The 26,606-nt window shown below is 68.5% G+C and overlaps 2 protein-coding genes across 2 annotated transcripts; one reads left to right on the top strand and one right to left on the bottom strand.

Annotated features, from left to right (window-relative positions):
• Positions 1 to 808: 808 nt before the first annotated feature.
• On the top strand, positions 809 to 20,535 carry LOC129078675 (ATPase family AAA domain-containing protein 3). Its single transcript, XM_054583534.1, has 16 exons — positions 809 to 1,107; positions 4,521 to 4,597; positions 4,882 to 4,983; positions 5,297 to 5,356; positions 5,789 to 5,858; positions 6,137 to 6,302; positions 6,423 to 6,492; positions 9,139 to 9,294; positions 9,978 to 10,034; positions 10,155 to 10,280; positions 10,450 to 10,574; positions 10,972 to 11,023; positions 11,343 to 11,413; positions 12,229 to 12,396; positions 13,715 to 13,823; positions 19,841 to 20,535. Exons 1-16 carry the CDS (start codon positions 906 to 908, stop codon positions 20,003 to 20,005), a joined length of 1,776 nt encoding a protein of 591 aa, XP_054439509.1. The 5' UTR covers positions 809 to 905; the 3' UTR covers positions 20,006 to 20,535.
• A 648-nt stretch (positions 20,536 to 21,183) lies between these two features.
• On the bottom strand, positions 21,184 to 26,447 carry TMEM240 (transmembrane protein 240). Its single transcript, XM_054583521.1, has 4 exons — positions 26,374 to 26,447; positions 25,959 to 26,065; positions 21,661 to 21,869; positions 21,184 to 21,367 (listed from the first exon to the last, which is right to left on the bottom strand). The coding sequence occupies exons 1-4, from the start codon at positions 26,428 to 26,430 to the stop codon at positions 21,219 to 21,221; spliced, it is 522 nt and encodes a 173-aa protein (XP_054439496.1). The 5' UTR covers positions 26,431 to 26,447; the 3' UTR covers positions 21,184 to 21,218.
• Between the last annotated feature and the right edge of the window lie 159 nt (positions 26,448 to 26,606).

Below are 26,606 nucleotides of genomic sequence, written 5' to 3'. Positions count from 1 at the left end.
CCCTTCGCCCTCCAGCCAGGGCGCCCTCTGTGGGCGTCGGGGCGCCTGCTCTGCCTCTGCGGACTTACGTGGTCGGTGATCTGGCACCTGTCCCCCTTCTTTGCGAGCCCCTTCTGAGTGACACAAAGAGTCACACAACCGCCGCCCGCTGTGCCTGGCCGAGACCGAGAGGAGGACGGGCGGGGGCGGGGGCAGGCCTTTTACCCTCGTGTCACCGTACCGAGCGCAGCCTCACGCTCCGGGGCCGGGCCAGCCCCAGGCCCGCCCGCCGCGCGCAGGCTCCGTCCCCTCGCCACCGCCTGCGGGGCGCCAGGGCCACGTGGCCGCGGGGGTGAGTCTGCGCGGGCGGCAGTCCGAGGGGCGGTTCGGCCCTGGGTGTCGAGGCCGCGCCGCGCGCCCCGGGTGGGGTTTCCCCCCGCGGGTCAGCCGCCTCCCGCAGGCTCTTCCTCTCGCCGTCTCTCCCGTCCAGGCCGCACATCAAGAACCCTCTGCTCTCTCGGTACCTGCGGCTCGGCTACCGCCACGTCTGGAGCGCTGCGGACGCCCGTAGCAACGGGACGCCGTTGCTACTTGGAACTAACTTATCCCAGGGCTCCCAGGCGTCCCAGCCAGTGAATTTTGTCCCTGACCGAACGCCGTAACCAGGGGTCTCGCCCCGCCCCCAGAGCAAGTTCAGGCAATCGCGGAGCCGGCGCCGATGACGCCATGGTCATCGTGGCCAATCCGAGGGTCGCACCCAGGACGGGGCCCTCACGAGCTTCCGTCGCCCAGGAGCAGGGGCGTGTGTCGCGCCTGCGCAGTTGTTCTGACCGCCGGCTCAGATCGCGTGGGGAGACCTCCGAGTCGCGCGCTTCGGCTCGGCTTCGGGTCCTGGAGGCTGCTGCGGCACGCGACGCTCGCGGGCTATGTCGTGGCTCTTCGGCATCAAGGGCCCCAAGGGTGAAGGCGAGGGGCCACCTCTGCCCCTGCCGCCCGCGAAGCCTGGAGCTGAGGGCGGTGGGGACCGTGGCGCTGGAGACCGACCGGGGCCCAAGGACAAATGGAGCAACTTCGACCCTACGGGCCTGGAGCGCGCAGCCAAGGCGGCGCGCGAGCTGGAGCACTCGCGTGAGTGCGGCGGCGGGGGCGGGGGCGAGGGCGGGGCGGGGGCTCCTCCGCGGAGGGCCGGTGCGCCGAGCGCCTGGCATGCCGGCCTTCGGGGACCTTTAGCCCCTTAGTCGTCTGAGCCATGGCGTGGCAAATGGCTGTCGACAGTCCTACTTGTCAGGCGAGGAAACTGGCCTCCAGGGGTGAGTGTGCCCCAGCTACCGTGCTGACGGGGAGGTTCGGGATCCTATCGCCCTTGGCACCTGCCCAGCTGCCACGTGCCCTTCAGGTGAGGACACCGGGTGCAGAGAGGACTTTGAGAGGTTGCAGGTAGCAGGTTCCGGGGCTGGGCTCCGGTCTTCAGTTCGCGCCGTGTGCAGGCGCTCCTTTCCCTCTCGCTGCCTCCACGTGGACCGGCCAAGGCGTGGTCAGAGCAGGGATCTGTTTGTGGTGGTTGCTGGCAGTTTTCCACTGAAGGGGGAAGGATGGTGGAGGGCCACCGGTTTGAAGGGGGATCTGGCAGACTTGCACTTATTGTTGGGTTACGTTAGCTTTCCGGGAGACAAGGTCTGTGAAACAAGTCGGGCAACCCTGGCCCAGCCTGACCGTCTTCCTGACCCAGGGCTCTCCACGTAGGGGCGGAACTGGCGCTCACTCAGCCCACATCTTTCCCCCACTTCCCTGTTTCCTGTGGCTTTAACCCCTTGTTGGGAGTTGTAGTGTGTTTGAGAGCTTGGATGTTAGAAGATGCCGAATAAACGTTGCTTGAAAGAAAGCAGTGGCTCTCAAACTTTTGTTTAAGCAGAAGTGCTCTCTTTTCAAAGGAGATCCTACAGAGAAGCCCCGGAGGTGTCTAGGCGGAAACTTCCCTGCACATTGTGGCTCAGGCCCACCCTTCCCCTGGGGCTCCATGAGTGTCCAACCGAGGTTTCTGGGCCTGCCTGGCTCTCAGATGTTAGAGGGGGCTTGCACAACGTTGAGACCCCGGGGGCCCGGGCCCAGGCCCAGGCCCAGGCCCAGGCCCAGGCCAGCCTGTCGTGCCTCGCTGGGGCACGCTCACCCCAGCTCGGTGTGTTAGGTTTTCTAGGGAATTTCAGTCATCGGGTTGGGTTGAGAAACGGTGGCTGGGCGTCCAAGCCCCTTGGATGATGACGGGCGTGGCTTGTGACGTGGCTTCCTGCGACAGGCTTCGCTGGGGGGCACCGTTCTGCCCCAGCTCCAGCAGGGTTTCACCCGCTTACCAAGCCCAGGAAGTCACAGTTTTCCCGCTTTTAGAAGGTGACCCCTGACTATTGGCTGCCCCCCTCCACGTGGTTACACAGGCCGTGCAGGGGGCCTTGGGTGCGTGAGGGGGCAGCGTCGGGACCTCCCTCCTTCCGCCCGCCCTTGCCTCTGAGTTGCTCCCATGTCTCCTGCCCCAGAACATCCTCCACCTGGCTCCCCAGGGCCTCCCTCTGTTCTCCCACCTCCAAGCCTGCACGTAGCCACCAAGCAGCATGTCCTCTGGAGTCCTCAGGTGCCACCACCTGGAGTTACAGCCCTTCCTCTGTCCCCACCTCTGGTGATTGTCCCAGATTTGGGCTCTAACTCGTGGTTGTTCCTGCCGTCCTTCCTGGCCGCACTGCCGCCACTGGGAGAGGGTTCTCCCCGGCCGCCCACCCCTTCCTGGCCCCAAGCCCTTCTTCCCAGAGTGGTTCACACGCCTGGGTCCCAGATCCCCTCTGCAAGCCCATCGTCCGCGGACACAGCGCCAGGCAGCAGCGCCTGCAGGCTTTGGCCTCAGCCAACCAGAGCCGTCCTCAGCGGCTCCTCGCCGCGGGACCCCCATTCTGTCCCTCAGGCCCCTGGTGCGCCCTGTGTCCTGGGTCTCCCGCCTCTGCCCATGCACTCGGGGGGCTGGTACCTAAAAGAGCACCCTGCCCGTGGTGGCTGCCCCTTTGGAGGGCCCGTCTCCTGGTGCAGAGTGACGTTAGGGCGGCAAACCGCTGCGGTTAGTACTGAAGCTGCAGCCTGTGGTCAGCGGGGCACCGGGGCGCCAGGCCCGTGTGGGGCAATAGCCCGCTTTCTCCTCCAGGAGTTGGGGGGAGTTGGCTTGACCGGCTCTGTTGTCAGGCGAGGCGCTCGGAGGTCAGCCTGGCTGGCCAGAGGTCACATGTGCAAATGGGCGCAGGGGCTGGGGTTCGGTCCCAGTGTGCAGGGCCTGCGGCACCCGCGTCTGTGGCGCCCTCTGCCCGCCTTGGTCAGGGTCAGCCTTCAAGGGGCTCCTGTGGTTTGACACCCCTGCCAGACCGCACGCCCAGCAGGCCATGCGGACACCGGGGCTCCCACCTCTTCCCATGCGTGGGGTGTGCACACAGTGGCCATTTAATTTCAAGCCCCCCACCCCGGACTCTGAGCAGAGGTCATTCTTTAGTTAATGACATGTTTGCTGCAGCGGGCCATGGGTGCCAGGGCCTGCAGCCTACTTCGAAGTTCAAAAAGTACAGTGGGTCGTGGGGGACGGAAGGAGTGAGGAGCAGAGGGGTGGACGGGGAACATGGTGGCATCTCACGCTGGGTTCCTGGGGCCCTGCCTCCTTCCCAGGGTTTTGCGAGCTGGGAGAGTCCCGTGAACCCCAGCGGACTTCTGAACCGCGCAGCCAGTAGGGCTGCCCCTGTCCCGCCCTGTCGCAAACCTGCCCCCAGCCTGAGTCGGCCCCCGGGTGTGTGGCTTCCAGCCTTGGGTCAAACGCTGTTCTCCCCCCGCCCCCACGGTTGGCTGAGTCCGTGGAGGGGAAACCCCCGTATGCTGAGGACCGACCGCATGTTTATTGGAAAAAACCTGCGTGGGAGGGGGCCCGCGAAGCTCAAGCCCGTGGCGTTCGGGGGTCGGCTGTGCGGGGCTTGACAGAGCTGGTCTTGCTCAGCCGAAAGGGGACCAGAGGTTGGTCTCTCCTCCAGAACCCAAACGCAGACAGACGCGAGCTTGGGTTCTGAGGGGAGTGCGCGTGGGAGGTGCCGCCGCCCGTGCGCCTGTAACACGGGCTCCGTGAAGGGCACGGGGCTTGTTTCCGATTTAATCCTCCTTGACGTCCCCCGCGCGTCGCCTGCGTGCGCTCGATAGCAGGTCGGGGACGAGTCGGAGGCCTGCGAGGCGTGTGTGGACGGTGGGAAGCCGGGCGGCAGCCACGGCTGGCCTTCCGTGGGACTGGGAGAGGCCTGCCGCGCCGGGCTCTGGGCAGGGCCGGCCTTTCTGAGGGAGCCCTCGGGGCGTCGGGGGGCCCCGGGGGACGGCCCGGCACGGGGCGGAGGGGCTTTCTCTTGGGGCGGGGCAGGCCCAGGTGTCAGCCGCTGGCACAGCCGCAGCGGGAGGGTGGGCACGCGCGCCTGGCGGTGGGCAGAGTGCGGCCTCCCTGGCGCCCGCGGGTCCTGAGGCTCGTCTGCCCGCCCCCGCAGGCCACGCCAAGGAGGCGCTGAGCCTGGCTCAGATGCAGGAGCAGACGCTGCAGCTGGAGCAGCAGTCCAAGATCAAGGTCAGTGGGGGCTCCGTGGGGGCGGGGCAGAGGCTGGGGGGGGCAGGGGCGTGGCGCGGGGGCGGGGGCTCCTTCTGTGGTGGATTGGAGGGAACAGAGAGGTCAGGGGTCGGCCTTGGTCGCGTGGTGCCTTCTGGTGGCAGAATCTGTGCCCAGATGTGCCCCCCCCGCCGGGCGCCCCCAGGAGCGGGTGGGGCTGGCCCCGCAGGGTGAGCTCGAGCGGGAGTCCTGTGCAGGGCCGAGCGGGGCTGGGTTCTCAGCAGCGTGTGTCCGCGTGTCCGCAGGAGTACGAAGCCGCTGTGGAGCAGCTGAAGAGCGAGCAGATCCGGGTGCAGGCCGAGGAGCGGAGGAAGACGCTGAGCGAGGAGACGCGGCAGCACCAGGCTGTAAGCACCGTGGGCCATGGGGGCTCAGGAGGCCTGGGTGACCAGGAGCGGCCCGGGGGCGGCCAGGGTCTCTTGTTGACCCGCCAGGACCTGCGGGGGCCTTGCCCATAGCCCTGAGGACCCCGCACCCCCGTGCTGAGTGTCCCGGGAGCCCCTGTGTCTGTGCCCGTGTGCTGGCCGACAGCACGGGGGTGGGGTGCCTGGCGGTGGCTCCAGGGCCCCAGGGCCTAGCCAGCCGGGGTCCGCGTGCTGGTTCCTGGCGGTCCACCTGCCCCCAGGCTGAGTCGTGCTCACGCTGCCCTCCCCCACGCAGAGGGCGCAGTACCAGGACCGGCTGGCGCGGCAGCGCTACGAGGACCAGCTAAAGCAGCAGGTGGGTCCCCGGGCCTGCAGGTGGGGGGCCGGGCTGTGTCCACGTGGGTCCTGCTGGGCCCTGGGGGCGCCAGGGTTGGGCCCCACACGCGGGCCCAGGCGCATGCACACAGGAGGGACATGCCTCCGGGCTCCCGCCGGCCCTGCTGTGTGGCCGCCGGGGCCGGGGGTTTGGCCGTGACAGGTTCTGGGGCTTTCAGATGTCTGTGCCTCAGCGTCTCACCCTAACAGGCAAACCCAGGGCGTCTGCCGGGAGTCGGGGCTCACGAGCGTGGCCCCGCGGCCGTGCGTGTCCCTGGCGGCGGTCAGACCTGCCCGCCCTGGGCCGGGGCCCCTGGGGTGGTGGCTGCTTCCTGCGGCTGCAGCTGCCACCTTGCAGGTGGGTTCTCTTTCCTCCTTTTGAAAGCTTTCCCTTTTTCTCGTGTCTTCTCAGCAACTTCTCAACGAGGAGAACTTACGGAAGCAGGAGGAGTCTGTGCAGAAGCAGGAGGCCATGAGGCGAGGTTGGCGGGCTGCTCGACCGGGGCGCTGAGCGCAGGTCCTCAGCGCTGGCCCGGGGCGGCTGTGGCTGGGGAAGGGTGCGCGGGCGGGCGGGCGGGCGGGCGCCTGAGCCCGCCTCCCGAGACCTGCGGGCGCGGCTCTGCCCTCTGAGCCGGGCTGTGAAGCAGCGACCGGCGGGCAGGGCGTTCTGGGCGGCTGTCCTGCCACGCAGCCGCGCTCCTGCGAGGGGGGTGCCGGGGCCCGGGGGCCTGGACTCAGGCTCCCTGCCTGTCCGAGGCAGCCACCGTGGAGCGGGAGATGGAGCTGCGGCACAAGAACGAGATGCTGAGGGCGGAGGCTGAGGCGCGAGCCCGGGCCAAGGCCGAGCGCGAGAACGCAGACATCATCCGGGAGCAGATCCGCCTGCGGGCTGCTGAGCGCCGCCAGACCGTCCTGGAGTCCATCAGGTGCGGCCGTGCCCTGGGCCCTGCGGGGACGCGGCCAGCGTGCTGACGGCGGGGCGGCCTCCCTCCGGCCGCGAGCACAGGCCCAGGTCCCTCCTGGTCACGTCGGTGCTTCCCCCGCAGGACGGCCGGCACCCTGTTTGGAGAAGGATTCCGTGCCTTTGTGACAGACTGGGACAAGGTGACAGCCACGGTAAGCACCGCTGCCACCACGGGGCCTGTGGGGGCCTTTGCTGGGTCTCGTCCCTGTCCCATGAGGTGGTGGCTGCTGGTCCCCCCGCTGCCCCCACCACACACGGCTTGACGGAGCCCCGAGATCAGGATCGGGCGCTTGGGACAAGGGGGTCAGTGTGGGCAGTGTCGGGGGAGGGCATCGTGGGGAGGGGCTGCTCGGGTTTCGTCTTCCGTTGCTCTCGGTCGGCAGCCTCCGCGGCGGGACCCACCTGAGACAAGGGGACCAGTCAGACGCCCTGTTGGGGAGCCCCCTTCAAACGGTGCTTCTGTTCGGGGTTCTGCTGTCAGTGGGAAGCAGGGGTCAGCCTGGTGCCCCCACTCGAGAGCCTTCATCTGTGCGCTGAGCTGTGTGGCGGGGGCCTCAGTGAGGAACTGCCGGCAGCACCCCGCTCCCTGGCGCTGCTTGCGCCAGGCTCCAGGCCGAGGCCCAGGGCCCCGGGGCCCGAGAGCACGCACGCAGATGCCCAACACGGCCGCCCGCGGGTGAGGAGGAGCTGGCTGCCCGGGGCACCCGTGTTCCTGGACACAGTTCCAGCCTCGCTCGGGGACGGAGGGTGGGGCGAGGTCAGGCCTGACCCCGAGGGAAGCAGCAGGGACTGGGCCGTCCTGGGAGGACAGCTGGAGCCGCTCGTCCGGGGGCCTTGCAGCTGGTCAGGCCGGGGGTTCTGAAACGGCCCCTGGACTTGTCTGCCTCGGGCCCGCGACGTGGGGGACACGGCTCCTGTCCCAGCGCACACAGGCTGCTGAGAGTGACGTGCCGGGGCCCCTGCCCTCGGCACGGGCCCTCTGGCTCCCGGGCAGGGCCGCCTGGAGGCAGGGGTGCCGGCTCGAAGCTCCAGCCACCGCCCTGCGTCCGCTCCTTCCCTGCCCTGCCTCCCGCAAGGCGCCCCTCCCACCCCCCTCGTGCCCCTGCTCAGAGGGCTCACGGGAGCGGGGGCCGGCGCAGGGTGTCCTGCAGGGACTGCAGGTTTGGCTCCGCGTCCTCGGTGTCCCTGCCCGGCTCACAAGGGCTGCTGTGGTCGTGCTCTGAATGCCACCTGGGGACACGGGGTCCCGGGGAGGAGCCTGTGAGCGTCTCTGTGCGGCGGTGCTGGTGAGGGGAGCGGTCATGTGAGGAGGTCGGCGCTGGCCGGCACGCTGACCGGTTAGCGTTTTAAAGGAATCGGTGGTTCTGGGTTAGCCTCGTTTCCTGGGACAAAGTTGGGCTGTTTGGGTCGAGGCAGCGGCCCAGGCTGCGTGCAGCGCTCAGCCCTCCCACGGCCTCAGCGAGGGGCGTTTGCGCCGAAAGCTGCAGAGGAAACAGGCGCGCCTCACGCCTCACGCCTCACGGTTGGGGCCCGCGGACCTGCTCACCAGCTCCACCGAGAGCTTCGCGGGAGTGAGGGCGGGGTCTAAGAGGTCACGTCCCTGGGGCTTGGCCGAGCACACATGCTGGTTGCTGCTCACTGCCCACTTGCAGGTCCAGCACCGTCCTGCCCTTGTCGTGACCTTGTCTGTGGGAGGTCAGAGGGCCCTGAGGGTCCATCGGAGCAGAGCCCCGCGGGGCAGGCAGGCGCCTGGGGGCGGAGCACAGGTGGCTGTGCTTCCCGCGGGTCTGGGCTACTCTGACCGGGTCTGGGCTACTCTGACCTGGGAGGCGGCTCCAGGAGCCTGGGCTCCTGATGGTCCGCGCCCTCCTCTCCGGTGCTGGCTGGACGCTGACCCCACGTGGGAGGGCGGGTTCTGTTCCGGGGCCCTTGTGGAGCCGCCTCGAGGGCCACTGAGCAGGGCACCGGGAGAAGGGGAGCCCAGCTGAGGTGGAGGGGCAGGTGGGGGGCTGGCCCTGCGCTCCGCCCGTCTGCGCGGCTGCTGCCCTGGGCAGTCTGTCGTGCGTTAGGCAGCCGACTCCTCTCCGTGGTCTCGCTCAGCGGCCCAGACCTCGCCCGCCGATCCAGGAACGCTGCTGCAGTTCGTTCACAGGAGGGTCCCGAGACGTGTGTGCCGGTTACGTCTCTGAGTCCGCCCTGGTCCCAGGGCCCCCGCCCGCCGCGCTGTCTGTCCTGTTCGTGAACTGGCTGCGCATCTTCCACGCCGGACGGACGGACTCGCAGAGGGCGGGAGGGGCGGGGGGAAGCAGGGCGACGTGAGGTTGCTGGTTCTGACCCGTCTTCTCACCCTCCCAGCCAAGGACCTGGCTTGCGTGGCCTCAGGGCCACGGTCTCCCTGCCGTGGCCCAGCTGTGTGTGTTGTGGGGAATAGTTCTAGTTCCATTTGCAGACGTTGGCCTTGGTTCTGAAGGCCCTCTGCGGCTCCCGCCCTGGCGTCGGGTTTGCCCTCCAGCCGCCGGGCGGGGCTCCTGTGGGCGGCGCGCTTCCCCGGCCCAGCGGGAGCGCACCCTCCGGCAGTGTTCCCGGGGTCGCAGTTCGGGTCGAGCTCTCCTTGGGACTCGCCCTCCGCGGGGGCGCAACGCCGAGGCTGCTGGGGGCGGGATGCGGAGACGCGCCGTGCGGCCTCTGCCGGAGGCACTTGGCCCAGGAGGGGGTGCGGCGGCGAGGGCTCGGGGCGACCGCGGGGCGGTGGGCGGGCGGGCGGGGTCACGCGCCTCCCTCTGGCCTGCCGGCTGCAGGTGGCGGGGCTGACGCTGCTGGCCGTTGGGGTCTACTCTGCGAAGAACGCGACGCTGGTGGCCGGGCGGTACATCGAGGCCCGGCTGGGGAAGCCCTCGCTGGTGAGGGAGACGTCGCGGATCTCGGTGCTGGAGGCTCTGCGGCACCCCCTGCAGGTGAGGGGCCCGGCTGGGGACGGCGGTCCCCGCTGGAGGGCGTCCGGCCCACACGGCGCGTCCAGCGCCGAGCCCTCCTTCCCTCCTTTTCTCAGTCACTGTCCATTTTCTCCTGCCTGTGGGGTTTGCCTCTGACTTGTTCCTCCTTGACACTGTCCCTGGGGGTCCATCCGAGCCTGCGCTGGGGGGAGCCTCACCCTAGACACCATGTCACCTCTGGGTCTGTTGGTGTGACCGTCCCCATGGGTGGACTCCAAGGTGTTTACAAACTGCTGGGACTCCCGTGTGCCCTTTTCCTGTAAGAGAAGTTGCTGGAAGTAACTGTGTCGCTGCCCCGCCCCCCACCCACCAAAGGGGCGTCCTGCCCCGTGTGGACTCTAGGGGGCGTGTTCTCCCAGGGGCTGCGCGGGGACTGAGGGGGAACAGGAGGAGGAGGAGGAGGAGGAGGAGGAGGAGAAGGAGGGAGGCCACCAGTGAGCCTGTGTGCAGCGCCCCCGCCCCGCCCCGCCCCGCCCCCGCCCTGCCCCCGCCCCGCCCCGCCCGGCCCCCGCCCCGCCCCCGCCCCGCCCCGCCGTGTCCCTAGGTACTTCCCGGCCTGCGCGGCAGGCTGGCTGCCCCAGCTCTGGCGACTGGACGGTGGGCTGGGCCAAGGCCCCAGGACTCTGACTGTCCGTCCCCCGCAGGTCAGCAGGCGGCTCCTCAGTCACCCTCAGGACGCCCTGGAGGGCGTGGTCCTCAGTGTAAGTGGCGCTGCCGGCGGGGGCGGGGGGTTCGGGCGCTGCTCTCACGCGGGCCCAGGTGCCCGGGAGGCACAGGCTTGGCAGCCGGGCGTTCCCCAACCGAGCGCCCCGTCCCCTTAGCCCAGCCTGGAGGCGCGTGTGCGGGATATCGCCATTGCGACCAGGAATACCAAGAAGAACCGCAGCCTGTACAGGAACGTCCTGATGTATGGGCCCCCCGGGACCGGCAAGACGCTGTTTGCCAAGGTGAGGGGCGTCAGCCGGGGCGCCCTGGGCAGGGCTGGGGGGCAGCCCTCCCCTCGGGCCGTCTCTCTTCTCGGGCGCCTGCCCCCAGACGGGGAGGCGTGGCCTCGCCTGCCTCAAGGGAGGAAAAGGCCCTGCTGGCCCCCCCAGCCCGCCCCCACCTTCTCTCCAGAAACTTGCGCTGCACTCGGGCATGGACTACGCCATCATGACAGGCGGGGACGTGGCCCCCATGGGGCGGGACGGTGTGACCGCCATGCACAAGGTCTTCGACTGGGCCAGCACCAGCCGGCGAGGGTAAGCGGGCACCTCCTGGCCCCCGCTCTGTGTGTGCACTGCCACGCCCAGCTCCGCCCCAGCGGCCACCGTGCTGTTGCTGGGAGGGGTCGTTGACTCTCCCTGCAGCCTGTCCTTGTGTCCCCGTGGCCCGGCAGTGGCCGGTGGGGTGCGACGTTTGCCACAGCACGGTTGCTGGGGGCCAGGTGTCTCATTCAGTGCCAGGGCAGGATGTCCTGTGTGTCCCAACCGCTCTCCTGACGCTGGCATTGGCTGATGCCTCGTCCCGGGTTGAGGGCTGGGTTTCCAAAGAGCTGAGGGCGGCGCGTGCTTGTGGTCCCTGAGCACCCGACCGCCCCAAGGGGCAGCGCGTGTGCCGGACCCCCTCCCGCCGCTCACGCAGCCCCTGCCTCCACAGCCTCCTCCTCTTCGTGGACGAAGCAGACGCCTTCCTCAGGAAGCGAGCGACCGTGAGTGCTGGGGAAGCGCTGTCGGGCGGCGGCCTGGGCGTGTGGGGGGGCTCCGGCCGACCTGGGGCCCGGCCGTGTCCCCGCTCTCGGGATGCTTGTGGCCGAGGTTGGCCCGTGCCTGCTCCTCAGTGGGGCTGGCTTTTAAAATTCCACCTGAAAAGCAGAAGCCGCTCCTGTGGCGCTTTGCAGCCTCTTCGCGAACCCGGTGCTGTCCCTGCGTCGGGGCCCCTGCTCACTGTGACGGTCCCCGGGGGCTGCTCGCTGCGCTCCGCCGCTCGGGCCGGCGGCTCGTGCCCGATGCTGGAACTTGCCTCTGCAGGAAAGGATCAGCGAGGACCTCAGGGCCACCCTGAATGCCTTCCTGCACCGGACGGGCCAGCACAGCAGCAAGTACGGGCCGCGCTGGCCCCAGGCCTGCGCAAAGCGCTTTCCTGCCTCGGCCCCTTCGGTCCGCACAGCACCCTCCCACGGCGGGAGACCGAGGCACGGCCTCTGCCCACCCTGCTGCTGCCGGGCTGGGCCAGGAGCGGGCAGGCCCCTGCCGGCCCAGTGCCCGCGGCGCCTCGGCTGCGTCCGCACCCTCGTCCCTGCTCTGTGCCTGGGCACCACTGAGGAGGCTTTCCCGGGAGTCGGGCGGAGCTGGCGGCAAGGTCGCTGTCCCTGGCACCTCGGGCTGCACCCAGAGGTGGGCTGTCAGGGCGGTGGCCCCACAGCCGGGTACCCTGGGGCACCGATGCCCTGGGCGTGGGCTGGCCCCTCCCACTCCCCTGGTCACACTGTTCTGCATCTGCGAGGCCCCTCCTGTCCCCTGAGGGGGGCTGGCCTCCAAGGGGGTGAGACATGTCACCCTGACTTGCTGTGGCTGAGAACCTGGAGGGGCATGTGTCCCGGCCGAGTTGCACTGGGTGGGGCAGGGGGCTGAGGGTGGCAGGGCCCTTCTCAGATGAACCGCGGCCCCGAAACGGCTTCTGGCTGGCAGGGCACAGGTCTGTCTCAGCCCCCGGGCCCCTGTCCCCCCGCACACAGCGCGGCTTCCCCAGCCACCCTGTGCCGCCGGCCGGGGCAGCGTGGGATCGGGCCGAGGCAGAACTGTTGGACGGAGGGCGGCGGAAGGCGAGGCAGGGCCTCACAAAGCTGGCGGGACAGTCTGCTAGGAAGCCGCCTGTGCCCTGGAGCCCCTCACGCCCTCTGTCCGTCGGCCGCAGGTTCATGCTGGTCCTGGCCAGCAACCAGCCCGAGCAGTTCGACTGGGCCGTCAACGACCGCATAGACGAGATCGTCGGCTTCACCCTGCCGCAGCTAGAGGAGCGGGAGCGCCTGGTGAGGATGTATTTTGACAAGTATGTTCTTAAACCAGCCACAGAAGGAAAGCAGTAAGTGTCCCGGGCAGCCCGCCGTCGCTTCCCACCCGGTCACGCCGCGGTCCTCCCAGCGCCACCCCCAACGCTGCCTCGGCCCCCCCGGCTCCTGGTTCACCTGCTGTGCCTCCGCCCTCACCCTGCAGCTTTGTGAGGGTCTCGGGGTGGGGCGAGGGCGGCTTCGTCGCCAGAGGCCCTGTCGCCCGTCCGCCTGCCCGGCCCCGCGCCGCGGCCGCCCGGTCCCCCTGCGGCCCGGCCCTCGCTACCCGCTGCACCCGTCCGCCTGCCCAGCCCCGCGCTGCGCCCAGCCCTTCGCCAGCTCCTGAAGTTGACAGCCGGTCACCCTGCACGGCTAGTCTCTCCGCCCTTCCCCGTTACACGCGGTGCCTTCACACGTCCCAGCTCGCGGCCGGGCCCACATCGCCAGGGCCCCGGTGTCTGGCCGCAGGCACAGCGTTGCCCTGAGCCCCCTGCCCCCAGGAGCCCTGCGCCGCACGCAGCCAGGCCCCCTTCGCAAACCCCCCGGTGGGGGCGCCCTCCGCAGGGTCCGGGCTGCGCGCACGCCAGCTCTGTCCGGGGCGCTCCAGATACGGCGCCGAGGCTGGGCTATTTCCGCCGTCTCTGGGGACAGATCCCAGCGGTGCTGGCCTGGATCCTGCTGTCGCTGGCAGCAGCGAGCAGCTCCTGCTCCAGATGGACTTGCCCGTCTGCCACCTGCGCTGCTGCCCCCAGCTCCCTCTGGGCCTCCGCCTCCCTGTGCCCCTGGCTGCTTCCCTGACCCCGGCTGCGCACGGGCCGCCCGGCTGGGCGGCAGCCCAGACAGGCTGTGCGGTGTGGGTCTCCGTGGTTCTCCTGGACCCCAGCCAGACCCCCGGGGAAGGCCCGGCGCACGCCTGGGGTCCCAGCGTGAGCCTCGCTCCGGCTCAGCCTCGGTCTCCCTCCCTCTGGTTTCCTGCCCGCTCGTCCGCCAGCCCCCCTCCCCCACGCAGTTGTGGCTGCCCTACGGTTGGGGCCTGGAGCAGGGCCTGGTGTGAGAGAGACGGCCCTGCCCCAGGGCGGGGTGGGACCCTCCTTCTGTGACGGCAGCTGCCCCACCGCTCATCACCCCAGCAACCTCACTGCCTGGGGGGCGCCCCCCTCGCCGCCTGGAACTCCCCCGTGGGCTCCGGGAGGAGAGCAAGTGCCCACCAGGGCAGGCAGGGCGGGCGTGTGGTGCCTGGGGTCCCCTGCGCAGGCTCCGCCCTCCTTCCATGGGGCGTCCTGGGGCCCTCGCAGGCCTCTGGTCCTGCCCGAGCCCTGGGGCGCCCCGTCACCCGGGAACCCCCGTCCCCAGGCGCCTGAGGCTGGCCCAGTTTGACTACGGGAAGAAGTGCTCAGAGATCGCGCAGCTGACGGAGGGCATGTCGGGCCGGGAGATCGCCCAGCTCGCTGTGGCGTGGCAGGTGAGCGGGCACGTGCGCCACCAATGCGGGGGCCCCCAGAGTCGCGGAGGCGCGGGCTGCCTCTGCCCACCCCTGCCCGCCCCGGGCTGCCTCTCTGGAAAGACACCAGCAGGGACGAGGCCCGCCGCCGGCCACCCGGCCACCCCTGCCTGTGCCGTCGCGGCGGACAGGGCGGGGCGGGGCCCTCATCACGGCCGTCCCGGTCGGGGGCTCGGAGTCACACGGGGCCTCTGGAAACGAGCCTCGCGCTGTGTGGGCGTCGCGGTCCCCTGGGCTCAGGGTCTCGGCCACGGCTGGACCGTCCCAGCCGGGCCCAGGGCGGGTGCCACAGCAGCCCCGCAGGCCCTGGGGGCCGGGGGACGACATGCTGGCTCTGGTCCCGCCAGGGGCCCGCGGTGAGGAGCCCGGGACTGGCTCTGGCCTGAGCGGCGTAGGGTGGTGCCCCGGCGGGCTGGCGGGCAGGGTCCTTCGCTCCTGCTGGTGCGTTCCGGGGCGTGGCAGCGTGGGCGGGCTCGCCGTGGTCTCACGGGCAGCCTCGACCACGGAGCGCGCAGGGTGGCTCGGGGCACACAGGCCGGGGTGCTCGTTTCTCCCCGAGAGTCCGCCCGCCTCTGGGAGGGCCCAGCGGCCTCCTATGGGCGTCCGCCCCGGCTGGGCGGCGGCGGCTGCGGGCCTGGGGTCTAGGCCGGCCCCAGCGTCCCTCAGGCTGTGTGGCAGCCTGGCCCCTGGGGGTTTGCCGGCGCGTTCAGATGACCGCGCTCCGTGAAGCGAGCACACCCCTGTTCCAGCTGAGCATCGGGCCGGGGCCGTGTCGGAATGGACTGGGTTGTGCTGCTGTGACAAGTAGCCCCAGACTGTCCTTGCGCAGGACCCAGGCCTGTGACGTGGCGGTGCCCGCAGCCCCCGAAGTGCAGGACAGTCGTTGCTCGGTGGGTCACGACCGATGCCACAGCCCAGGGCACCGCGTGCTGCGGGTCTGACGAGGCCCCTGTCTTGCCGAGGGCCCAGGGCGGGCGCAGAGGGCTGCCTGGTGTCTCCGAACGCAGACGCCGGTCCTGCAGGAGTCCGGCCCCACCGTGCCGGCCGCACCCCCCGACCGAACTATCCCAGGGGCCCCACCTCCGCACGCAGCCCCGCAAGGCAGGGCTCCCGGGGACAGGCACCCAGTCCCTACCGGCGGGCCATGCCCTGCCCCTCAGTGTCTGCACCGAGACCCAGGCTCCCGCTTCCTCACACCTTGGTGGTCAAGCCAGGTGACGGTCCCGCTGTGGGTCTGGCCGGCGAGCGCTGGGGGCCCACAGACCCCACACGAGTGTGGGAGGCAGCGAGTGGGCCCCCGGGGCCCAGGGGTCCTCGCGCCCGGCGTGACGTTCACTGACTGGTCGTCTCAGGTGGCCCTGCCCCTCGCCGGGGAGGAGGAAGCACACACTGCGTGTGGGAGGCAGGGACGGCGCGTGGCGACCCCCCTCTGTGCAGAGCTGGCTGTGGTGGCCGCCCCTGCTGCCCGCCCGCCCTCTGTGGCGTGGCCTGGGTCCCGCTGCGGAGCTCGCGGCCACGGAGCTGCCACCTGGAGCCGCTGCGGGGACGTGCCGCCCGCCCTCCCGCCCAGCCCTTCCCGCGCGCACGGCTCAGGGACCGCGGGCACGTTAGCACGGTTGGGGGGCCGTCACCATCCTCTCCTCCAGGACCGTCCACGTCCCTGTCTGCACCGCGTCCCCGGGCCGGACTCTGGGGACCTCCTGGGAGCGGAGTCCCGCAGCCTCTGCCCTCCTGACGTCCTCCGGGTCCATCCGCGCCTGTCAGAGCCCCCTTTCTAAAGCTGAGTGGTGTTCCCGGGGTGGGGGGGTGTGAGAGGGAGCGAGCGAGACTGGCTCTGTTCGTCACCCGCGGACGGACCCTGGGGGGTTCTCGCCTCTCGGCGGCTGCGAGCGGTGCTGCTGTGCACGTGGGCGTGCAAGTGTGTCTTCAGGCCCTGGCCCTTGGTCCCCGTGGGGACGCGCCCGGCAGCGGGGTTGCTGCGTCCCGTGGTCGCTCCGCGCACTGCGTCGCCTTCCCCGAGCAGCGCGCCAGGGGCCGCGCACGTGCTGCTCCCTGCCTGTCTGGGCGCGGCTGCTCTGCGGGGCGCCAAGCGCCCGTCCTGTGGCCTGCGCTGGTGTCTGATGGCCGGGGATGCCGAGTGGCTCTTCACGGGCCTTCTGGCCGCCCGTGCGTCTTCCTGGAGACGCGGTGGTTCAAGGCCTTCGCTGAGTTGGCCTTTGAGTTGGGTTGGGCGTTGTTGTTGGGGTAGGAATTCTGTGTTCTGAGTAAACGCCTTATCAGACTTGCGATTCGCAGAGCCTGTCTCCTGTTCTGTGGGTGCCGCTTGAACTCCGCTGATCGTGTCCTTCGATGCACAAGCCCTTAGTTTTGTTGCTCTGATAAGGTCACTTTATCAGTTTTTTCACGTGCCACCTGTGCTTTTAGTGCCACAGGCAGGAAGTCATCACAGCCTCACGTGTGGAGGCTTTTCTCCTGTGTTTTCCTCTGAAGTTGTACAGTTGGATGTTAGACGTTAAGGTATTTGACCCATTTTGAAGTTTTTGCACGTGGTATGAAGTAGGGTCTCATGACTTCTGCGTGTGGACGCCCAGGTCCCCCCGCGCCGTGTGTTGAAAGCGCTGTCCTTCCTGGCCTGGCGCCGTGTTGGAAGCCGTCCGCCCGCGGGTGCGAGGCTCCCCTCGGGGCCTCTGCTCTGTCCCTCTGGGCTCCGTGTCTGTCCGTCTGCCAGGGCCACGCGGGTTTGATCTCTGCGGCTGGTACTAGGCTTTACATCGGGGACCCGGGGCCTCCGGCTTCGTCGTCCTCACTCCAGGCGGCTTTGGCTCCTCAGGGTCTCTTGAGATGCCACATGAATTTTCAAGGATTTTTTTTTTTTTAATTTCTGTATCACTAGATCGCTTTGTGTAGTCTTGACATTGTGACATTAAATTTCCCAGTGAACAAACACATACCTTTGTGTTTCAGTGTCTTAATTTCTTTCAGCAACGTTTTATAGTTTTCTGTGTGCAAGTCTTTCACCTCCTTAGTTAATTCCTAGGTATTTTATTCTTTTTGATTTTATTGTAAGTTGAATTATTTTCTTCTTTTATGAAGACTTTATTTACTTTTAGAGAGGGAAAGTGAGAGAAACATTTTCTCAACTTTCCAGATTGATCGTTGGTACTGTATAGAAATGCAAATGGTTTTTGTGTGTTGATTTTGTGTCCTGCAAATTTGCTGAATTGTTTCAACCTTTTCTTGGAGGATTATTTAGGATTTGCACCGTAAAGGATCGTGTCACCAGTACAACAGACAATTTTATTCTTCCTTTCCAATCTGGGTCCCTTTGTTTCTTTTTTTTCTTTTTCTGCTTCCCTTCCCCTCCCCTCCCCTCCCCTTCCCCTTCCCTCCCCTTCCCTTCCCTCCCTCCCCTCCCCTTCCCCTTTCCCTTCCCCTCCCCTTCCCCCTCCCCTCCCCTCCCCTTACCCTTTTCCTTCCTCCTCCCCCTCCCCTTCCCCCCCCTCTTCCCCTCTCCCTTCCCCTCTCCCTTCCCCTCCCCTTTCCCCTTCCCTTTCCCCTTCCCCTCCCCTTTCCCCTTCCTCTTCCCTTCCCCCTCCTCTTCCCCTTTCCCTTCCCCTCCCCTTTCCCCTTCCCCTTCCCTTCCCCTTCCCCTTCCCCTTTCCCTTCGCCTTTCCCTTCGCCTTTCCCTTCCCCTTCTCTTCCCCTTCCCCTTCCCCTTTCCCTTCGCCTTTCCCTTCCCCTTCCCTTCCCCTTCCCCTTCCCCTTCCCCTTCCCTTCCTTATTGCTCTGGCTAGAAGGCCCAGTGCTCTGTTGGATAGAGGTGGTGAGGGTGGGCATCCTTGTCTTCTTCCCGTTTCAGGCTTTCACTGCTGATAGACGTTTACTGGGGGTGTTCCACCTGTGGCCTTTCTCATATTGAAGATGTTTCCTTCTCTGCCTGGTTTGTCGAGCATTTTCATGGAGAGGGAGCCGGGTTTTGCCAAGTGCTCTTCCGGCCGCACCCGAGGCGACGGTGGGCTTTCGAGCTCCATCCTGTCGATGGCGCGCATGAGGCTGCTGATGTTCCTGTGTCGAGTCCTGGAAGGGTCCCCTGGTCGCCGCGTGCTGGCCCTTCCTGGGTGCTTTGTTGAGGACGTCTGTGCTTACAAGGCGTGTTGGTCGCGATTGCCGGTCCCTGTCCAGCCTCTGGCCGGGACGGCGGCCTCCGCGTGGGTGGGTGGCAGGAAGCCTCCGCCCCCGCCTTCTGGGAGAGCCGGAGGCCAGCCGCTGCACCGGTTCTGTGAGAGCGAGCGCAGACCTCGCCAGTGAGGCCGGCGGGTCCCGGGCGGCCCTTTTTTTTTTTCATTCTAAAACCTCTTTGGTTTTGAGTAACTGCAGGTCCACAGAACAGCGGCCGGGCCCTGCCCGGCCCCTTGCACCCGCAGCCGAGCCTCATCACCGCAGTTCCCCTGGACTTGACCTTCCCCAGGACCCAACCGGGTGCCCCAGCATCTGGTCGTGCCGCCGCTTCGGGCCCCTCTGGGCTGTGACAGTCCTCGGGCGTCCCTTGTGTTCGGTGACCCTGGCAGGGTTGCGCCGGCCCGGTGCTGGTCGCACACAGCTCCTCCTGTTGGGTTTGTTGGCTGTTTTCCTCGTGATCGCCCTGGGACTGCGGGCTTTGGGGGAGGAGACCCCAGAGGTGAGGTCACATCGTTTCGGGGGCACCTGATGTCCACATGGCATCAAGGGTGTGGTGCTGGATCACCCGGTCGAGGTGGTGCCATAGTTCTCCGTGGTCGAGTCCCTGGTTTCTCCTTCTCGGTTTTTTGGGCGCACGTCACTAAGGCCTGCCCTCCCCCTCGGGGTGCACTGCTGCCCAGATGATCCGGGTTCCGTCCCTGTCCCTTCCTGCCAGCGAAGCCTCCGGCTGCTTCCAGGCCCGACCCACGGGGGCCCCCGGGCTGGGGTGTCCCCCTGTGGGGTCACCCCATCTCTGCTGCTTTTCGGGGCCCATGTGCTCCTCACGGGAGGCCCCCTCACGGCCTAGGCTGGGCACTGAGCAAGGTGGAGAGCGCGGCTGGGCCCCAGGCGACGGGAGGGCGCTCCCAAGGCCCACGTGGGCCCAGGCCGCCGGACGGCTGCAGAGACGCAGCTGCACCGGCGCGGGCCCTGCCTGCTGGGCACTGAGTGCCGTCCTCACAGCAGGCCTGGTCCCAGCCAGGTGGGGCGGCAGGGAGCAGGTGGGGTACTGGGGCCTAGTTAGCAAAACCTCGGTGTCCCGCCCAGGTGCCGGTCCAGATTCGGGGCGGGGAGTCCTGGGTGCTGGGAGGGCAGAGCGGCCGGGCAGCGGCTGGCTCTCGTGGCCTGAAGTGCTGGAAGGACTTCACGGACGGCGGGGCCCTGTGAGAGGCAGGTCCTGGGGGACCTGGGCGGCTCAGTGTTCGGGGCCTGGGCCCGGCGGGGCCTCTCTGACCCCAGCAGAGTGGCTGGTGCCTCTGGGATGCCCTCTGCCTGGGGACCCTGCCATCCCGGCCACGTCAGAGTGGACTGTCCCCCAGCGTGGCGCTGGCTCTGCCGTTGGCCCTGCCGCCGCAGGCAGCTCTGTCTGAGAGGCAAGGCCCTCCTGGTTGTCTGCGGCGGGGGCTGGGCCGCTTCCTGAGCCCCAGCCTGGGGCTTTCTGATTTCAGAAAGTCACCGAGGAGCTTGTGGAGTGAGGGACCGGGCCCGTGGGTGGTGCAGGGGTGGCGCCCGCTCTGGGCTGTGGACTCCCGTGAGCGGGTGTGTGCGGGCACACGTGCGTGCCCTGGTGGACTCAGCACCCCGGACGTGGCTCCTGCCGGCCCCCATCCTGATGGGGCGCAGCTCCAGGAAAAGGGCTTGTGGGCAGGGCGGGGGAGGCAGTGGGGGGCGGCCAGCCAGGCTGCCTGATCCCTGGTCGGCCCTGGCCTCCAGCTGTGTGGCCGCGGGCGCCCTGCCTCAGCTCTCCCCTTCCCCACTAGGCCATGGCGTATGCCTCGGAGGACGGGGTCCTCACCGAGGCCATGATGGACGCCCGGGTCCGGGATGCCATCCAGCAGCACCAGCAGAAGATGGAGTGGCTGAAGGCAAAGGGAGCGGGGCCGGAGGGCAGCCAGCCCCCGCTCCCCAGTGCAAGGACCGAGTGAGCAGAGCCTCGACACCAGGGGCTCACTGGCCGGGACGTCACCAAGAGGAGGCACGGGGTGCTGCACAGCTGCCCACCCCCCGACATTTTTTATATCCCTCCGGTCGGGGCGAGGGCAGCATTGGAGGCCTCTGCAGGACTGGCCGCGGCCGTGGGGTCTTCCAAGCTGTGGGTTCGGCTGGGGAGGCTCAGGCCGGAGCCATGCCCAGGACACTCCGGGGAGGTGTCTGGCCCGGGGGCAGTGGCGGAGCTGGCCCTGCCCAGCGGGGTGGGAGCCGGGCCTGGCCAGCCTCACCTGGGACCGGGACCGGGACCAGAGCAGCCCCCCCGGGGTGCCCCTCTCGTCTTCGACCCACACGCAACACTGTGCCCTTGGGTGCCTGCACTGCGGGGGGCTGCGCCCGGGACTGGAGGCGCCCGCCCGCCGGCGAGGGCCGCCCCGTGCTGGAGAAGGGCCCTGGCCCCGACGGCCTGCGCCCGCCCGCCCGCCCGCCGCTGAGCTGGGCGCTCTGTCCGGAACCTAATAAACTCGCTGACGTCACACCTCAGTGTCTGCCTCTTGGCTCACGTGCGGGGCAGCGTTTGAAGGGGCCGCCAAGCCAGAGGCGAAAGAAGAGGCGGAGGCTGGAGCTTTCTGGAGAATTTACTGACCAGCAGGGTTGGGGGTCACAGTGAGGCGCTCACCGGGGATGCCCTGGGCAGAGTGGCCGCACTTGCCTGCCACAGCGTGACCCAGGGGCCTTATTGCTGCTAGGCCGGGGCCGACCCGACCCCTGCCCCCCACCCCCCACTGCGGCCCGCGGACGCACACGCCCCATGCACATGCTCCCGTGTGCAGACGTGGGTGCGGCCGGGGTCCGGCCCCCTGCCCTGCCCTGCCCAGACCATCGCCCGGCCTCCCCTCCGCCGGGACGGGGAGGACACAGGCGCACAGGAAACAGCCGGTTTTAAGTAACAGACGTGGTCCCAGGCCAGGTGCAGGCTGGGCTGCAGGACGCGGGGCCCCTGCCGCCCCGAGCCCCGCACCCTACCTGGCCCTGGAGACCGGGGTCCTGCCCCCAGACCGGCCCCAACCCGACCCCTTTATAAAAAGAAGAGGAGACAGCACCTTCCGCTGGACACGCCCGGCGGCCGGGGCGCCCTGGCCCAGGCCGCCGTCCAGTCCCGTGTACGTGGGCGCCGAGGCCGGCGGCCCCGCGAGTCCTGCGCGCGGCTCAAAGGTGCCGCGGGCTCGGGTGGCCGTTGTGGTAGAGTTTCTGCTTCACGTGCACCATGTTCCCGGCCGCCTCCTCGAAGGGCCTGTGCGGCCGCCGGCCGAACTCCCGCAGGTTGCACAACTTCGGCAGCCAGGTCCACGAGCCATCTGAGGGGGGCGTGGCCAGGGCAGCCGTCAGGCGGGGCGGGGCCGGGGGGGGGCCTGGCTTTGGCGCGAAACGCAGCCTGGGGCCGGGCGTGGTGGGTGGGGCTTGACCTGGGCGGGGACACGGCTGGGGCGCGGCGTTGAGGGGCGTGGTCGGCGGTCAGGGTGGGACAGGGCTTTTGGGCGGGCGGGGCGCGGATGGGCGTGGCTCTTGTGTGGAGGCGTGGCTCTCGGCTGGGTGTGGTGGGTGGGGCTTCGCGGGGCGGGGCGGGCCCGCGCGTCCGGGCCACACTCACCGTAGCGCCGGCCGGCCCTCCAGGCGCGCACGGCGCAGTGCAGGACGCCGTCCATCCACACCAGGAACCAGCTGATGCAGAAACCGAGTAGCAGCCCCAGCATGAGGTCGATCTCCTGCTTGGTGACGTTGTCTGTCACGAAGTAGTTCTCGGAGGCGTCCACCACTGACTGGTCCCCGTCGTACGGGATCACGTAGTGAATGTGGTGCCTGGGGGCGGCAGGGCGGGCTGGCACCTCTCCCGCGGGGCGCGCGGGGATCCCTGCTGGGGTCTTGGAAGCAGCCCCTGTGGGAGCTGAGGTCCGGAGGGGCCTGCGCCTCGCCCAGGGCCCCCTTCCCCAGGCGCAGGCTGCCCGAGGGTGGGAGTGTGCGACGTCGGTGGTCAGAGAGAAGGCCGGGAGCTGGCCCGGGGTGCGTCTGCCCTCCCTCCTCTGCGGCCTGAGGCTCATCACTGACCCTGATGGCGTCGCAGGGCCAGTGCAGGTGGACCAGTCCCGGGTGAGGGCCCAGGGCGGGGCGTCCCTGGCTGGCGGCAGGGTCGCAGCCGCCCTGCTGGACACGGGGCTGGTGCGGCGCCTCCCGCCGGACACTCACCAGCCCTTTCCTCAGCTGCCGCTCCAGGCAAAGCCGAGCGCTGTCAGCCTGCCCTGGGCCTCAGGTCTTCCTTCTGCTCCTCCTCCGCCCCGATTCTCTGGTTCTCCGTCCCGCACCCCATCCTTCCATCCCCTCCCCTAGGGGCGCCCCCGGCCTATGCCCTGCATGGATCTGCATGTCCTCCAGCCGCTCTGCTGCGCCGGATGGACGCTGGGCCGACGTTGCGTCAGCTCTCCGGGGTTCCCGGGACCGTGGCCCCTCCCCTGCCCACGAGGGCCTGGGCTGTGCCTCTCAGCCCCCCCCCCCATTGGCGGGACTCAGGCTACTGGACCCTCGCTTGCCTCTGAGGTCCCGGTCAATCCCTCTCCACAAGGCCTCTCAAGCCTCAGACCCGCCTGGATACCCTCCGCCTCCTGGAAGCCCTGGGGGCCCCGTGATCCCAGACGGTGTGGCCCTGCCCAGCAGGCCACACCCGGGGCAACAGGCTCCGGGCTCATCCCCGCCCCCCCCCCGCCCCCACTGTCGAGGGAGCCTGGAAACCGAGCCACGGCGGCGCCCACACCCCCTCAGCCTCCAGCCCCCTTGCCCGCCGCCACAGCGCCTCTTCTTGCCCGGCAGCACAGGGGCCGGCCGGGGGCCTCCTGCCCGGGAGGCTGCCTCTCCTGGTTCCCCCCTTCCCCGCACCCCTTTGCTGGCTCCCCGACTCTCCACCCCACCTCCTGCAGTTCCTGCCGCCCACCCCACACCCCACACGTCTGCTCTGAGCTCCAGCGCCTGCTTGGCGTCTCCACGTGGGATCTACAGACACCTCAAACTCTCACCTAAAAATAGGTCCTCCCTCCCCAGACCTGCTTCTCCCGTCTCCCTTCAGCGAGAGGCCGACACCTCCGCCTGGTCCTGGGTGGAGCCAGGCCCCGATTTCCCGCCCCCACCCCCGGCCTCCCTCCGCTCTCCACCAAAGAGAGACAGAAAAGGGAAACCCCACCTGTCCTCCTGACCTCTGGCCCCTGCTGCGCCCACACTGGACCCACGGGGACTCCCTCCCAGTGGGGTCAGGGGCGTCCGGAGCCCTGACCCCAGCCCAGGGGATGGCAGCAGGCAGGCCTCTACGGGTCAGTCAGTGAGGACTGCCTGACCTGGCTTCTCCGATCAATGTGTCATTAGCCATTAGGAATCATCAATGAGTGACAGAAGATGATCGATCGCCGCCTGGACTGAGCAGCAAGCAGCTGCCAGGCCCCCAGGAGAGGACGCCCTTCATGGGCCATCGGCACCCAGGGCGCCTCAGCCTCATGGGGCCGACAACACTGGGAATCACCCCTTCTCCTGCGTCCCCAGCCTTCGATGGGGTCCCCTCAGGACAACCGCTTCCTACCCCTGGACACACAGCTGGTCCGGGCAGGACACTGCAAAAACGGAGTCACCAGTGGAGCCCGAAATGCCCCCGGTGCTCCGCAGGAAGGATGAGGCTGGGCCCGACCACCCCAGGTGGCTCAGGGCTCCTCAGGGCTGGAGAGCGCAGCCTGGGCCCCCGCCGCTGGCCGGGCCCCTGCAGCTCCGCCCCTGCCCCTTCCTTGCCCTCCTCCCTTCAGCGCAGGCCCCAGGGGCAGGGGCTCAGGTCTCCCATGTGCACACGTATGTCCCAGATGTGTACATGCATGTGTCCTGCCTGGACCAAGCATGCTGCGTTTCCCTGAGGTCCAACGCATGTCATGTATACATACCAGCCACATGCACAGGACATGGTGTGTATACCATGGACTCGGCCCATGAGCTCCACATGTGTGCGCATGCATGCTTGCCCAGGCACGGGCACGGCGCGTGTCCCACGGAGATGCACATGCACATGGCTTTGCACAGTCGCCCGCTCTGTGGGCACCATGGCACATGCATGGGTTTGTGTGCACAGACACCACCTGCTGGCACACACACTTTGGAGCGTTGTTTTACATACATGTTCTCTGCATACAATTTTCTGTACAGGTATGTCAAAGGCACACATTTTTGTGTGCATGCTTACTCTGTATGCAGTGTGTACACACATGGGTAGAGTCCATTGTGGCAATGCATGTACATGGTTTATACACAGATACCCCATGTGCAAAACTATTCTGCAGAGTCGCTGGACCCACATGGAGCACACTGATCACTGTGTGTTGTATTATATACATGTACTGGGCATACACATGTATGTTGTCAATAAACAAGAATATTTTGTACACTGAATTTACATATCCTGTATGTAGTGAAGTGTACAAAAGCACACACATGTGGACACATACACACAGAAACACTCTGTCTATGGCAGGCGGGGCTTTCCATGTTCTCTGTGTCCAAAGACACACTAAGCTGTGCTCACCGGTCCAGCTCAGCGTGTACCCTGTAGGTATCTGCTTACACAAGTCCCCGTGTACTTTGGACACAGCATATGATGCACATACACACCTGTGCAAAGACACTCTGAGAACATCCCCGGGATGAGGTCACAGGCACACAGACACCGGTCACAACACGACAGCCCACACGCGCAGTGTGTGCGCTGCCCCTGCTCCCGGAGCCCAGAGGCAGGGCCCGGCGTCGTGCCCCGGAGGGTCTCTAGCCACCCGAGTCTGCGCCCGCGCGCGGGCAAGGCCTCCCAGGAGGCCTTTCCTCAGCCTGGGGCACTCGGTGGCCCTTGGCCCGTGTGGGGGAGGAGGGCGCCTGCACTGCCAACTCTACTTGCCCCACTGCCCGGCTCTGCGTCCGCATGCCGGCCGGCACCCGCAGGCAGGGGGCGTGCTGGGCGAGAGGGGCAGCCCGCGCCCCCCACGTGTGCACACGCAGGGAGCAGGAGCCCAGGTCGGGGGCGAAGAGCACAGGCTCTGGGGTCCGTGCCTGTCCCTCACTAACTGTGCCTGTGGGCACATCTTTGCCCGCTCAAGCCTCTGTCCGCGCCCTCACGGGTCCCGGCACGAGGGTGTCCTGTGGGGCGAGGGCGTGCATGCGGGCATGCGTGTGTGCTGTGCGCCCACATGTATATGCACAGACGGTACACACACTCGCGTCTCATGAGATGTTTATTTCATACACGGACGTACAAACATGCATGGCCAGGAGGACGCCGTCCTTACATGTGCACAGGATGGGGGTCACGGTGGGCAGAGGGGCCTGGGCTCCCCGCGCTCCCTGCATGACCTTGAGCAAGCTCCACCCCCCCCCCCCCCCCCCCCCCCGCCTCAGTTCCTCCCCTGTACTGGGAGGGGGCTGGGCCCTGCCCACCTTGACCGGCTGCACTTCCCTGTACCTGGCTCCCAGGAAAGTTCGTGACACCGTGCGGGGTCCAGGGCGGAGGCTGCTGTGCTCTGTGGGCACGGCCCTGGGCGGGCTCCCTCCCGGACGCCAGGCTGGGCTGCTGCTTTCCCGGCCTCCGGGCCCTGCACCAGGAGGCCTGGGGCCTGCTCTGCCGTCACCCTCTCTCCGGAGGCATTTTGGGAGGGGTCCTGACTGACTCAGGCGTGCTTCCCCTCCCGAACCCGCTTGGCCAGCCCCCAGGTGCCCGCGGGGGGCTGGAGAGTCCTTCCCCCGCCCAGGCCTGGCGCGGAATTCGGCAGCCCCTCCGGCCTAGTGCGGCCCGTCACGGGCCTGCCCGGGGCTCCCAGCACCCTAGTGGGCCCTGAGCCCCACACATGTGTGATCACGCGTGTGCCCCGCCGGGCACAGACTCACCGGCCACAGTTGCAGTGGCAGACGCGATCCTCGCCCCGCAGGTGCGGGAGGATGTAGTTGTGGAATCGGTCCAGCAGCGCGTTCATGTCCATCAAGCACGCGATGGCCTGGAAGAGCCCATGACCGGTCAGAGCCCAGGAGCTGCCGGGCGGGGGTGTCCAGGTGCGGGCGGGGGTGCTCAGGCCGGCGGGGAGCGCGGCGGAGAAGGGGGCAGCGCAGACCGAGGGGCGCGGAGCGCGGGCTCGGGGAGAGGGTGCTCAGGGCAGCTCCGAATAGGGCGCGCAGGCAGGGCAGGGGGAGCGCAGGCCGCGCGGGCCGGTAAACAAGGCGCGGGAGGGGGAGGCGGCGGGCGGCGCGCGGGCGCGGGAGGCGGGCGCGGTGGGGGAGCGGGCGCGCGGGAAGCCCCTCCGCTCACCATCACGATCGACGCCCCCAGAATCATGAAGATCATGGTGTTCGCGCTCATGGACATCGGGCGGGGCCGGGCCGGGCCGGAGCGCCGCCCCCCGGCCCCGGCGCCCCCCCGGCCCCGGCCCGATGCTGAGCCCCCGGCCCCTCCGCAGAGGTCAGCGCGCCGCACACCCACCGCCGCGGGCCGGGTAAGAGGCGCGAGCTGGGGATGCGGGGTGCGGGACGAGGCCGCTTCGG

The sequence above is a fragment of the Pteronotus mesoamericanus genome, unplaced genomic scaffold, assembly GCF_021234165.1.
Source record: "Pteronotus mesoamericanus isolate MK-2021 breed Mesoamerican mustached bat unplaced genomic scaffold, CSHL_Meso_final contig_1193, whole genome shotgun sequence".
Lineage (NCBI taxonomy): Eukaryota > Metazoa > Chordata > Mammalia > Chiroptera > Mormoopidae > Pteronotus > Pteronotus mesoamericanus.
The sequence above is the reverse complement of the archived record's forward strand: the minus strand, read 5'-3'. Positions and strand labels throughout refer to the sequence as shown.